Source organism: Amaranthus tricolor, chromosome 4, assembly GCF_026212465.1.
Source record: "Amaranthus tricolor cultivar Red isolate AtriRed21 chromosome 4, ASM2621246v1, whole genome shotgun sequence".
NCBI classification, from domain to species: domain Eukaryota; kingdom Viridiplantae; phylum Streptophyta; class Magnoliopsida; order Caryophyllales; family Amaranthaceae; genus Amaranthus; species Amaranthus tricolor.
The window spans coordinates 23,898,989-23,914,557 of NC_080050.1; the positions used below are offsets into that span (position 1 = coordinate 23,898,989).

General features: G+C 30.6%; 1 protein-coding gene across 1 annotated transcript; it reads left to right on the top strand.

The window, feature by feature from the left end:
- Nucleotides 1-9,276: 9,276 nt before the first annotated feature.
- LOC130811011 (UMP-CMP kinase 3) lies at nt 9,277-14,430 on the top strand. Its single transcript, XM_057677135.1, has 9 exons — nt 9,277-9,558; nt 10,035-10,067; nt 10,178-10,214; nt 11,277-11,394; nt 12,994-13,150; nt 13,242-13,322; nt 13,428-13,535; nt 13,640-13,699; nt 14,126-14,430. The coding sequence occupies exons 2-9, from the start codon at nt 10,038-10,040 to the stop codon at nt 14,135-14,137; spliced, it is 603 nt and encodes a 200-aa protein (XP_057533118.1). The 5' UTR covers nt 9,277-9,558; nt 10,035-10,037; the 3' UTR covers nt 14,138-14,430.
- The last annotated feature ends 1,139 nt before the right edge of the window (nt 14,431-15,569 follow it).

Here is a 15,569-nt window from a genome sequence, read left to right on the forward strand (position 1 = left end):
GCACGTCCTCAAGACTTGCTAAATGATCCAAAACTAGAGAGAAGCATGAGGGTCAAAGTAGCAAAGACTTCGGTCCAAAATTCTGTCTTTACATCTTAGAGGATAATCCTTCAAATCTCCAAGCAGTCTTAACTTCAGTAGACGCTAATTTATGGCAATAAGTATTTAATGATGAGATGGATTCTCTTGCGCCTAATCGTACTTGGTATCTAGTGGACCTTCCAGCAGGTTGCAAAACAATTTGGTGCAAATGAGTTTTCAGGAAGAAGTTAGAGGTTCATGGTACAGTTGATAAGTATGAGGCTCCTTTGGTTACTAAAGGATACAAGCAAAGGGAAAATGTGGATTTTTTACGAGTTTTACTTTCTACGGCTTCAATTTATAATTTGTTGGTGAATTAGAAGACGAGATTAACATGGATCAAATAGAGGGTTACGTTGTCCTCGAACAAGAGCACAAGGTGTCCAAGTTAGATAATCTGTCTATAGTCTTAAACAGGCTCCTAAATAGCGACATGAGAAATTTTATAATCTAATTATTTCACGTAGGTTCAAAGTGAATGAAAGTGATAAATGTATATATTTTAAGCTTGAAGATAACATTTACGCTATAAAATGTTTATATGTGGATAATCTCTTGATTTTTTGTTCAAATATTCATATTGAAAATTGTAACACCCTCAGAATAGGTCGGACTTTTAAAAACACCTTTAATGAAAAAGATGAACCAAAACCTACTCATAGGAGTGTTACCGCCATATCTATTTCTAATAAAATAAATGTAAGGCTTAACGACTAAGAAATAACTTAATAACTTTAAATCCAATAAAGGGTCTGACAACATAAGAGAAGACTGAAACGCAATCTATGTTCATATAAAATTTAAACAACTTAAGGTAAAATTTAAACTGAAATACGACTCTAACAAAAGTTATGTTTCTAGGTGATCCTCACTCCACGATTCCCACGCAATCAATAACCTGCAACATAAGAATGCAAGAAAAACAAGGGAAAAACTCCCAAAATCACAAAATTGAGTAATTCCAACTCCATCCCGTAAAACGATTAAGTTTGAAAATAATTTAAGAAAATAAAATATAATCAAATTGGATAAGTTATAGAAAAAAATAATATATAGCTGAGTGAAAACAATATATATAATATGACATAAACCAATTTATTAATTTGATATTTAATAATGACAAACACATAATCAATTTTTAATTTGAGGGAACGAGAACGCCAGTAGGCCGAGGCTTTACCCCTATACCTACTTCATCAAGAGGTCGTCACCCTAAATAATTTAAGGCCAGCAAAGTAGTCTCAGGGAACCCTAGTGTGCACACCCCTCCTACTTGGATCAAGGAAGACTTGTTTGTATCAAATATCAGAAATAATAATACCTGTCGGCAGCTATACTAACCAAACAGGACAACCTGTTCATCACCCTTATACTTGGATCACAACAAATATAAGAGCTTCATTTCCCTCGTGTTACACTTTACGTGATTTAATATATTTTAATAATTAGTCTCGTGCACACAAACATATAATCAAACATACATTATATATTTTATTTTATGATCACAAATTTTCCCAAGAAAAATATATCTCAAGAATATTCAATTGCAATATTAATATCATAATATATTTCTCCCAAATTCAATCGCATTTAAAATCATTATTAAAATAATAATACAACTCTCATCAAAATAATATTATAAATATTTCTCTTTCAAACTAAATCGTATCAAATTTCATTATCCAAATAATAATATAAATTTTATAAAAAATAGTAATTATAAATTCAAGTTTGACAAAAATAATAGTAAATTTAATTTGAGAATATATAAAACATAACATCATATAAAATAATGTCATATAAAATCATGCATCCCATTTAAACACATTAATTATCACTTAGCACATAATACTAACGGGATAGTCCTAATTAGATGGACATTGAAAATTACCTTGTCACGCGATCCTAGACAACGTACGCTCCTAATAATCTCTGTCTACGAATCCGCTGTCTTTAATATCAAAATCTTGTCTTTTCTTGATTAAATTTTAAGCAATTGGAGCATGGAGAAAGTAGTTTGTAGGAGAAAAAGAAAGTGTGAGTAATAATGTGAATGAATTAAGGGTAATTGATTTAATTTATAATAGATAAGTGAGGTTAGTTATAAGATTTAGAGGGAGAAGTGAGAAGTTATTTGTTAATGGGGAGTTATTTATTTATTTTTTATTATTTTTAAAATTTCTGAAATTTATTTATTTATTATTTTTTTAAAAAAAGAAAAAAAAGAAAACGGATGTTACACTAATAGCGTGAAGTAGTTACTAAATGTTGAATGTAACCTTAGACAAGCAAGCATAATCATAAAAGACTTCTTGAAGTTTAATTTCAATCTCTACAAAATTTATATGGAGTATGGAGCTTAATTGAAGTTGACCTTGGATTGTATTTGATGTTAGAGCATGTTTGATTATAGAGTTGTGATCAAATGTTTGGGTTGATGATAATTTGAAGATCAAGAGTTCGTGTGTGGGGTATTGAAGTTGTCCAAAATTGAAGGTTGGTCATCCATGGTGTTTGATCTATATGCATGAAGCTTTCTTAAGTTAACAATGGTGTTTCATGATTTCTCAAGCTTTTTATGGTGGATTATCCATTACTAGTAAGACACATTTCAATGATTCTTTTAAAGTGTTTACAAGTTGTTTTACAATTTGATTTTAAGTAATTTAAATTTGTTCATCTAAGCTTTTAATTTAAATTGATTTTGTTGTAACTTGACATTTGAGCATTTCATGTTATTTTGAAGTTATGTGATTTTCAAGTTTTGATATAATTAGATTAAGTTGGTATTTGTTGGGTTTGATTGTTGTTATAGGTTGGATTAAAAGTGCTTTTGGTGTTGAAAATGATGTTTTGTTTTGTTGCGTTGAGTTTCTGGGTTGTGCGGTTGAACAACAAAATAGAATCAAAAATTGGTAATTTTGCGGCTTGCGAGACCCTTTGTTTTAGCTTCTGTATTTTTTAGAAAAGTTTATGGAAACTAGAATAGTGCAGCTCGCGGCTCACGAGTTTGGTTGTGGCTCACGAGTAGCTGGCAGTTTTCTGCCCCATTTTGAAAATGTGATATGTTCTTCGTCTAGACTCGGATTTTGGCAAGTTTACTGTAACAAGTGAAGCAATCTCGATACATAATTAACATTTAATAATAATGTTTAATACAAAAATATTGCGGAAGTCTCAAAATGCCGAACTGTTAAAAACTTTAAATCATAAAAACTAAAGCTGTTTAAAACAAAGTAAAATATTACATCTAATAAGAAATATTGTTTGCTCAAAAAGAGAAAAAATACATCATCATCAAGTCATTAATAAAGATACAAAAAACAGCTAAGTTCTCGATAAATAGTAATTGCTGCGGCCTGGATCGGAACCTGAACTAAATCCTGCAAAATGCTGCCATCCATGATACGGATGACAGCCGATTGAATCGGTCAGCGCTTAACGTCGAGCATAACTTCCTATCCAGCTCAAAATACGGAAATTCTACGCTACATTTACAAAATAATAATTTCAGTACGAACTTATACTTAATTGATACCACCGTATACTTTTACCATATTCTTTTTCTGTTACATACTTTTAAGTTATTAAGATACCATTCTCGATCCTGATAGAAGTACGTTACTGCCACTTATACAATTCGGCAATCTTAACACTTAAGTAAGTTCATTTGGTTAATACTCATAACCGTACCATGCATCCTAGCATCAACACTAATCAAGTTTATCATTGATCAACAAGCATATCAATATGACACCTGATATATGTAAGGGTCTGGTTAGGTGAGGACCGTAGTCCTAAACCCTAATAGTGGTGGGAGTCGTCACCCCTCCAATACAATATTTATGCTCGAGCTCTACAGGATAGGTAGCAAACCCCCTGTCTTACACCGCATTTTATGTGCCGGCCAACACAGACGCCGGGATTTTACATGCCGGTCCATGGTTTAACATTACCTTACTATCAGGGTCATTCAATCAATACTCATTCACACAAGTACATCACATTTTTATTACTACAAGTTGACTTTGAATTTGACTTTGACCAACCTAGGTGGTAACTTCATTTATTTAATATAATTCTTAACCATAACGTTTAATTTACCTTTACGTCTTTATATGTTCATTACTTAATTTTTACACATTAAATTTTATTTATAACTTTAATTTAATAGCTCAATAAATTTACACTAATAACTTAATCTTCTATTAATAGTCTCCAAATTAGTATTTTCCACAACTAGCTACTAAAATCTATTTTTCTTGAAATAAGTTCCCAAAATCAAAATTTCAAACTTTAAAATACATAAAACTTTATTCTCTTCACGAAATCAAACATTCTAATTAAAATTCAAGTTAAACTGCAACCTTTGGATAAGTTTCCAAAATTCAACAAGTTCATCAAAAACAATTATTTCAAGTTTGGAAAAATTAGAAAACTTATTAGATTCGCAAAAATCAACATTCTAGTTATAAAACAAATAAAACTTATAATTTCACAAAAATCAATATTTCACACATAGTTTAAGAGCAAGTTTACTAAAAATACTTTTACATCTTTTTATATAAATTTTGGTCAAATAGTTAGCAAATAAAATATTATTTTGTACTAAATAGTAATTAAATGTCACAAGAGTTATTTTTTAATTTTGAAAACTCATATATTCAAGAAAATCACTTTAATATTTAATAACTTATAAAGCTTTCTCAAAAATAATATTTAAGATTGTATTTTAATATTATCACAAAATAGCTTATAATAATATAAAAAATATAAATCAAACTCTTTTTCTTTTTAATTTGATAATGGTCGAATAGCCTATGAGTATTTTGGGGCTTTTTTCACTAGCAAAACAACTTTATTTAATTTATCATAGTAAATCCTAGATTTAAATAGTTAACATAACCACACAAAAAAAAAAAAAAAAAAAACTTTACGCAATAACTTAGAAATTTACTATAACTTTAAGGATAAACTTAAATCTCAGAATAAAGTATAATAAAAATATTCTTAAAATAATCATACTTGGTAAAATAAGTTCATAAAATAACTTACTACTTTATAAACTGGTTGAAGGCTAACATAAACATATTAATAAAAAATTCTAACATAAAACAAATTCTTATATAATAACATTTCTAATGTAACACATAACTCATAAACATACTAGCACTAGTTTATAACATAAATCATACTTAATATCACTAGAATATAATTTTGCACCCAACTTCCTAAACGTGTTCAAAGATTATTAAATAAACATACTAAAAATACTTTTAGCATACACATACTTAATATAATCTTGATCATAATTTCATTAAACTAACTTCCTAATAAAACATATCAGCATATTTCATACTTTATTATAAAGTAATATAATGTAAAATTCCACAAAAAGAGTAGGGTAAGAAGTTATATCATACTAACACCAAGGATTAGTACTAAGTACTAATTAGGAAAATAATAAAAAATAAGACCCTCCAAGATAGATAATAATGCTCCAAAGATAATTAACCCAAATTTCCAAAATAATGATGATGATTTAAGCTAAATAAAGAGTGTTCTAAGCGCCATGTTTTTGAATTTCTTCAATTAATAATAAAGGTATTAATGTAGTAAGATTTTAATGAAGTGAAAATATAAGAAAGAATGTTAGAAAAATTTGATGATGGTGGTGTAAGTGATCTCATGGCTAAGGGGGGTATTTATAATGGGTTTGGGCAACTTTGTGGTTTATTAGATTGTATGAAAAAGAGTGTTAGGAGTATAGAAGAAGGTTAACTTGTGTAAGTGATTTAGAGTGTGTAAGTGAATGTGTGAGAGTTGGAGTGTGTAAGTAAATATGTAAGAGTTTGAAGTGTAGAAGAAGGTTAGCTTGTGTAAGGAAATGGTGATAACTTGTGTAAGTGATGAACATCATGAATTACTATAGAAAGAATTTTGGTTCATCAAATTTTTGTTCTAGTATGTACAAGTGAATATACTTTAAAATAATGGGTAAATTTGATCATGCAAATATGTAGTTTTTTTAAAAAATTTTGCTTAAAACTATGATTAATGTTAATAATAAAAATACGACTCATTTTTATGTATAAAATAATTAAATCAAAATTATAAGGTCAAAATAATAAGTAGTAATGTTAGTTTAAGGAAGAAAGTTAAAACGTAACGTTTTACAAAACTGTGAATATAATAATAAAATTTTACTTTTCGTACTATAAAATAATAAAATAATATTTTAGTGCTTATAAAAAGATTAAAAAAAAAATATGTTAAAGTTTAATATTTGAAAGAAATTACAAAATCGAAAAAGATTTAGGAATTAAAGATGGTTTGAAATGGATAATCAAAGGATTCGAGATTTGAATTGAAAATTCGGAATAATTAATCGGAAGATTAAAATTAAGAATTTTGAGTCTGTTACATTTACAGTTGTTACGATCGTACGGAAGTCTAGTTTATCACCCAATTGGATCACTCAAAAATATTAATTAGAGTTTTATCTATAAGCCTTTGAGTGAGCATGTGTCTTCATAAAAGTGGTTAAAAGAGTTTAATGTTGTTACTAAGCCTGGATATTGCTCGGGTGGATGTGTAAACATTAGTATTAACTTGGGATTGATCTTTAGATCTATAATAGGTGTGATTACTTTAGTTTAGTGATGGATTCTTGGATTTGGGTTTAATATGAGAAAGTGTTATCAGTACCGCATTCGAAATCGATTCCTATGGAGTACATAAGTTATGATTTAGAGGTTAGTTATAAGTTCATAAAATTAAGAAAAATTATAGGTGCAGAAGTACTTATATTGTTTCAGTGATGAAAGACTGATTTTGGAATTGATCAAGTTTGGAAAGTAATTAAATATTCCTTTTATAATGTGCTTAGAGTTATTATTCGTTTTTCAACTGGGTTTTATGGATGGATATCGTTGAGTAATGGGTTCTTATTCGGTTAGTTGATGTTATTTGGGTTTGAATCAATATGGGTATTGAAACTTGGGTAAAAATTGGTTAAACTCCAATGATGGTAACTCAAGCTCTTACATGTGTTGTTGATGATGAGTCGATTGTTATTCTAACTAATTATTGATTATTTTGCTTATGTAATAATATTATTAGTTTCGCAAAACGATTTTTAATAAAATTTACCATATACTTTCAAATTTACCAAAAAGGGATTTACTTAAATGAGCAAAGGATTAAATATATACTTTCAAATGTTTTTCTTATTTAAATGTTGTATTGTTTGTCGAGTTACTCAACAATTTTATTTGCTGACTGCTTTTGATGGGGCCCATTCCTCTGGGGGAATAGATCCACTTTCAGGTTAGCTGCATTACATGGATGGATGTACACTATTTGCTATGTGTATTATGCGCAACGAGGACTTCAGTTGTATTTTGAGGCTATGTAAATTAAAATAATGTAATATATTTATATAACCAAGTGTTTGGTAATAATTTCATAATGTTTTGTAAATAGTATTTACTTAATTATGTAAAAATTTTTCGTTAATTCTGATATTAGTTTGCTATGATCATCGAATCATAGGTCAGATTCAGTCTAAACATTTGTAAGTCTTCTGCTGTGTTAAGTGGACAATATTATTATACTGTTTTCGCTGATTTGGGCTGTTTCAGTTTTAGTGCAGTCCACTATAGAGTCTGAGATAATAACATTAGCTATGGCTAGTGAAGAGGTAGATTAGTTAAAAGGCTTGTTAGTTGAGATTCCTTTATGAGAAATTGGTGCCTGTCATTTTGATTTCTTTTTTAAGGTTAGCGGAGTTTTGTCCCTCAAATTGTGCAGGGTGTTAAGGTTGGGCTTAAGTTCATCCTTTTCTATGTGTGAATTTTATTATTTTAGAAATATGTTGACTATTCATTGTGTCCCTATAAAAGACTTTAAAATGTTTTAAACAGAAACTTAGATAAACATATTGAGCAGGGATGATGGAGTTCCTGTAATTACATAAAAGGGAAATGATGAAAGATGTTGCTAATTGATTGAGGTTAGATTGGTTGGCCAAGGAAGTACTTTGTATATGCTCAAAATCTCAACATACAACGTCTAAAATATGATGTCTCGGATCATTTTGTATTGGGTTTATTCTGAATCATGTCATTTTAGGTCAAATTTCTTTGTGTTTGGGTCTACCCAATAAGTCTATAGGTTTACAGTATTATTGTTTTAATCACTATTTTATTTTCAATATAGACATCAAAAGCAATTTTTTTGTTTATATAAAAAAGTCTTATTTAAAAGGAATAATATATAAGTTTCAAGGATTCAACAAAGAATAAATACTCAAAATACAAAAAGTAATTAAAAATATAGTAGGTTTTGGAAAAAAATGACATGAAACTAAATAAAATTTAAAAATTTTGAAAAAAATGGGTCAAAACAAGTCAAAATAATCGAGTTTGAGTTAATAAATTTTTGGGAAATTATCAATGGTATCCCTAAGTTTTTGCACTTTATCAATAGTACCCCTAAGTTTTTTCAATTATCAATGATATTCTCGTGTTATTGAGCGTCTTACAACCGTAACCTTTTTATAATTTTTTCCGTCCAAAATCGTCCAAAACCGTTAACTTTTTTCTTTTTCTTTTATTTTTTTAATGTTTTAAATTGAAAAATAAAAGAAAAAGAAAAAAATTAATTATTTTGGACGATTTTGGATGGAGAAAATCAGAAAAGGTAACAGTTGAAAAACGCCCAATAACACGAGGGTACCATTGATAATCGTAAAAACTTAGTAGTACAATTAATAAAGTGCAAAAACTTAGATAATTTCCCTAATTTTTTTTATTTTTTGGGTCTAATCAATTTCAGGATATCTGTCAAAACTTCTGAATAACAAACCTTTTTTCGATCGAAATTTCAGTTTAATTTCCAAGCATATTGAAATTTCAGGATATGTCTATTTAGATAGAGGTATTTGACAAATGACATTTTTGACCTTTTTAGCTAATTATAAAAACAAAAAATGTATATGATAAATATCTTTTAAGCCAGTTTTTCAACAGATTGTAAACTAAAATAAAAAAATTCATAATAGCTTATTTTCATTTGCTTTAGATTGTTAATCAACTTTTTATCTAATAAACAATCAATCGCCAACAAAAAATATTTAACATATATCTCCATAAAAGCTTATTAAAATAACTTGTTTATCACCCAAATACTTTTAGACGATGGAATCAACCAACTTCACCTAAACAAACCCAATATGAAAATTGACACTTTGCCACATGACAGAAAGAAAAGTAGTTATGAACGTTACAAACCAGCGGGTATTGTAATTTGTAAGCTATGTTTCTCCTTTCCGAGTCTATAAATACAAACAAACACTGGGTGGTCTTTACATTTATTTAGGTGTGGGTAACAATTTCAAACTCCTTTCCTCATTTCATTCAAGGAAATTCAAGATCTTCCCTCTTCAATTCCCACCGACATCACTTCAATTCGCCGGTAATCTTCCCTACATTTTCCCCCTTCCCGCTTGCCGTTCCTGTGTTCAAAATTGTTCTTGGTATCACATTTTTCTCCGATCATACCATCATCTGCTTGTCGATTTAAATTTGTTCGGATCCGAATTTTGAGCTCCTTATACTTTAGATCTGCTAGTTTAGTGCTTTTGATTTTATGATTTTCGTTTTGTAAACTATAGATTTTTCTCTTTTTTGATAAGGATCAAGCGATCTGATTCGATCTTCGTTTTTTAAGAAATGAATTTTCTTTCTGTTGTTTACTCATGAGAAATTATTGCAATCCGTTGCTTGAAATGGTTTACTTGAATTAATTAGACGTCTTTTTTTTTCTCAGACGAAAATTTGAATTTTATTAATGTAGTCGGAATATAAAATTTCGTTGCTTGTCTCATTGTGTAAAAAAAGATTTTGGCTTGATTCCGACTCGATATCTGATCATGTTGGTTAATGGCGCAGTACATGGGATCTGTTACCGACACAACAAACATGGTGAGTTCCTTAATTTGTATCCTTCCAATTCTCTTCTGTATTTATCTGTTAGAAATTTAAATTGTGCCTATCGACATGTCCTTATTTTCTGTCACCCCTGCATTTTGCAGGAAGCTGAAAACAAGACTACTGTCATTTTTGTACTGGGTGTGTTCTCTCTTTTCTATCCTAAATATTTATGTTTTTTCTGTCTATTGCATTGTATACATTGTCCAAGCTCTCTAGTTCACTATATAAATTTTTCTTTGCCTGGTACCACTGGCGTAGAAAGATCAAAGATGGGATTGTTGGTGAACATTAAAATAAACGCACTCTATAAAAAAGTAAAGATTAAGCCAAGCAAAAAGTTATGGTATGCAGGCTCTTTTTAAGAGGGCTACATACAAGGTTATCTTAGTAGAATCAAATTTTTACTTCGAATCAAAGTGCACATAGGATTGAATCATACGGCCCTGCGTAATTCAATTGTTAGATAATAGGTATTGCACATTTATTTGCATAAAAACATTAGTAACTAAGTTATTTTTGTCTAAATATATCAATGGACAACAATAAAAATAAATCTAATACTTAATACTTACATATGTTTTTGAAATAAATTATTGTTACATTTTGCCTACATAATAGAAGTATATAAAGAAAACAAGAAATAAAGAGAGTAAAGAGCTAGTTGTTTGTAAGATCGGCCAATCATGAGTGATTCTGATTCTTGAGCGATCTTGAGGATTGTTGATCCTGCATCAATTCTGTCTGATCTTGAGCACGCCTGATCAATTCAATGACTTTGGTTCGTTTTGAAATTTATGGATCTTAGGATTGAACATTACAATAATCCGAAATTGCGATCCTGAGCACAATAGCTACATAGATCCATCTCTCAATGGTGGATTGTGTATTTCTTTCCTTGTCTCCGCCCTTCTTATATAAGGGTTATTGATCAGTCGATCTCCCTCCCTTTTTCCGTTTTTTGTCAACTGTTCTATTCCATACACTTTATTACTATACTAATTTTGTCTTGTTGACCGCCTACTCCTTAGTTTAGAAGCTCTTTACTCGTTGTATTTTTTTCAATTTATTGCATTTGTTTATTGCTGTTGCGTAAGTTTCACGCTTGATATTAAAAAGTAAATGGTTGTTCTAATGCCATTAAGCTAAGGAGCCTTTAAGGTCCGAGGAATATCTTATGCATCGATCTTTTCATCTGAGCAGGTGGCCCCGGCAGTGGGAAAGGAACCCAATGTGCAAATATTGTTGAACATTTTGGATATACTCATCTAAGTGCTGGTGACCTTTTACGAGCAGAGATCAAATCTGGTTCTGAGAATGGGTACACTTTTTCTCATTATTTTCTTTGAGCTGCTTCTGGAATATTATTTGCATCTCTATTGATATCTACAGGATTAGGGATATATAATTGTCTATGATAGACATTGGGAAGGTTGTTTCAAAAATCCTAATATTTAAAAAATTTCACATTTGAGGTGTGTGGGAGCTTTTCCCTTTCATTGGCCCAGGATATACATAAAGCGATATGATTATTTTTGTGCTTGCTAGAAACCACAAATCCTAATGTGAAATAGGAGGGATAGGATCTAGCTTTGGAGAGCTTAAGCAAAAAAAGGGTAGTTTTGGATATATTTAAAGTAGTAATTAATGCTTCTTCAAGCCCAGCTATGAAATAAAAGAATCTTTAACCACCTTCAATTGTCACATTCAAAAGTTGTATGACAATTCTAAAGAATCAAAAGAACATCTCAAGCGACAATATTTATTCAATCCGATCATGCTCTTCAAATCAGCTTACATGCCCTATTTATATAGGAGTGACATCTAGCAAAGATCTATACGTCCCTCTTCTTGATTCTTCACCTAGCTCTATTAATTCTTAACTTATGACTAACATTAGTTTCACTAATTATTTTTTAACAAAAGCTATTAAAGCTCTCCTAAGTTACTCAAGGCACATGTTCAAGAGTGCCTTTAATTTAATCTTGACCTATTTTCATCCCTGCAAGGATGACTTACATGCTTTGACTTATCAAGTAAATAAAATAATTAACCTAAGAGTTAAAACACATAACTCTTTACGTTAAAAGCAATTAAATTACTCTACTAATTACCACCATAAAACCGGCCAAATTGGAGATGGAATCAAGAATTTCCTATGATTCCCTATCTTAACTTTGTTGAACAAATTCTACCTTTATTACATTGTTAATCTAACTTATGGACTGAACTTTAACTCCTTTGTAACCATGCATCGGATACTTTGAGAGGATTTTAAGTTTTTCCCATAATTCTTCTTCAATGTTAATCGTATGATGCATATAATGAGGAATTTCAATACCTTGACTTCAATGCCAAAGATTATACAACTCCTCATTCTCACATGCAAATCGACTATTAGAGCTAGGATTAATTCTTTGTATTTCCTTGTGGTTGCAACGTATTTCTTCATTGTTTTTGGCTTCATTAGTCACAGCATTTGGACTATCACATAGTTATCTCTTGAACAACTTGTTTCTAGGTGAATAACCATTGAACCTTTGATGATCTTGGACACTAGATTTTCTTTAAAGGACAATCTCATCGAGTTTCAATCTAACCTTCTTTTTTGGCCCTTATTTGTAGTAATTGCAAGAACTAAATAGAACACATTTAGACTCGCTTTGCTTCGACATTTAATGTTTTCCTAGAATTCCCATGCTACTTGACTTATGAGAGGACTTGGATTCATACCATATTCTCTCACCTTGCATCAGACTAAATTCACTGAAGTTCCATTTTCACTGCATTTACTCTATGATGGTATCTAAATGTACAACTAAACCTTATGTAGAACTCTGGCTGATTTCTAATTAGTTTTGCTAGTGTTTCGTGTTAGATGTAATTGACCAAAGTAACAAATCACTTTCTCATATTGCAGAACTATGATCCAGAACATGATCAAAGAGGGAAAAATTGTACCAGCTGAGGTGACTATAGGGCTTCTTCAAAAAGCTATTCAGGAAAGTGGGAAAGAAAAATTCTTAATTGATGGCTTTCCTCGTAATGAGGAGAATCGTGCGTTGTTCGAATCAATTGTAAGGCTTTGGGGTCGCTCTCTTGTCTTCTATGATACCCTCCTTAGTTTTATGCATGTTGAACCTTTTTCTTTCTGGTGTGCTGATACAGACAGGAATAGTACCAGAAATTGTTCTGTTTTTTGATTGTTCGGAAGAGGAGATGGAGAAGCGGCTGCTAGGCAGGAATCAGGTTTGTCAGGGACAAAACCTGTGATTTTCTTCAGTACTTGTTCCATTGCTTTTTTGCTTATGGCTAGATTTAATATTGTATTACCCCTTCCAATGGTGTTTATAGGGGAGGGAAGATGATAATATTGAAACAATAAGGAAGCGTTTCAAGGTATACATGGAATCCAGTCTCCCCGTTATTCAGTACTATGACTCTCTTGGAAAAGTTAGAAGGGTAAGATTCCACTGTACACGTAATTTCTTTTTCCTTACTGTCACTGACTTTTTTTCTGATCGAAACTAATTTATTCTTATCTCCACTCTCTTATCCATGTATAGATTGACGCAGGAAAACCGATAGATGCTGTATTTGAGGATGTAAAAGCAATTTTTGATAAGGTAATAATATTTTTTTCATCTTTCAAGAGGGTTTGGTTGTAAATGGCTGAAATAAAATCCATTTTCATGAATTTTTGTTTGGTTAAGGAAAGGGGAAGGGGAGAGAAAGGAGGTAATCAAAGGCAAGGGGAAAGTGATTTCTTTCTCCAAAAATGTGAAGGATGTCGATTATCCTTTTCTCCCTTCCTAATTTTCTATCCTACTATAATGTACATATATTTTCATCACCCCAATGTCATTAAGCTCCTACCAAGGGTGGAGTTTTGGGTTTGGATGTACATAACCCTAACCTTGTTAGTTGTTAGTGATAACGAAGATGCTGTTTTCGATTGACCCTTGGTAAATTTCGCATAAATAAGAAGTATATAAAATTTAATGAGTCATTTTAATGTAAGTAGTTCTTATTGATTGATTGGTTGTTTTCAGGTTGCGGCCTAAAGGTCTGAAAGCTTAGAGGTTGCAAAGAATGTCAAGCATGAGTTTTATTTGGATACTATATAATTCATTGTAACATTATTGAAGATTTACTAAAGTTGTGTAAGTTCAAACACAAAGCGTTCCTCCTTTTTGTGGCATCTCCAGCGATTTGCTGTTAGAGGAAGCCATCCTATTGTCATTCAATGAGTTGAGCAAGTGCATTGAGTAATGTAGTGCCGACAATTATTTCCTATACATGTTTTTTTATGATTTACACGTCAATTTATTTAGGTGCATCAAGTCATTTAAATTTACTTTTGATTATCTAATGACTAATATCATAGTCCCTCCTATTTTGCCTGCTATTCCGATTACGTTTTGGTCACTATTAATTTATACTTTATTTTTAATCTAAACGACTCTCATCTTATAAATAAGACGGTATGAGAAATAGGTGTTTATAGATTATAAAGTAGGCTGTCTTTAGATATTTGATAGAATCGTGCATTTACCTTATAAGATATTCCTATAATTCAAAACGAAAATATAAGAAAGGGGTTAGAAGTTGCAAATATTGAGGAAAGGTGGATAAGAATAGTTAAGAGGGTTTGCACATATGAAAAGACGGGGTATTAGCAAACCAGTATGGAAGATAGAAAGTTGGAGCTTAGTTGAGTTAAAAAAAGGGCGAGTAAGATCAAAGATGACTTTAAGGAAATGAGTGGAAACTTACAAACTGAGATGGTAGAAAATCAGGTAGAATGTAGGAGAAGAATCCATGTGGATAATCATTAAAACAAATATTTGTTGATGTAGTCGACTCTAATCTTTTGGATTAAGGTTGTAATATAATTGTTGGAGCTACTCTTGTGAGAGACTATTTCTCGAATCTCGGTGAGACGATCTTATAACAAAGAGTTTATATGTTAATATTTTGTATTAGTGAGTTATACAACCCATGCATGGAAAAGTGTCTTATAGTGAGATCATCTCACACTAGAATTTGTGTATTATTTTAGGACGCAGCTTAATCACATAATTATAATTTGCTTAATTATATGGGTCACATCTTGTTGAATGTCTCTACAATACTAAATTATGGATCCAAGGTATTTGAAGCATTCATTAAACATCTGGTCTTCCAAGAAACTGTCTCTCTAAGAGACGTTTCTCAAGCCAAGCCCATTAAAGCTTTAATGTCTACTTACATCATCGTTAATACTTACTTACATCATCTTTAATGTCTACTTACCGTATTATTAACGCCTACAGCCTACTTACTGATCATTAATGCCTACTTACAATATCCTTAAATGCATATTACAATATTCTTAAATACCAACTTACCATCATCCTTAATTCCTACTTACCATATCTTTAATTCCTACTTACAATATTCTTAATGACTACTTACATTCTCTTTAAATGCTTACAGTATCGTTAAATGCTTACT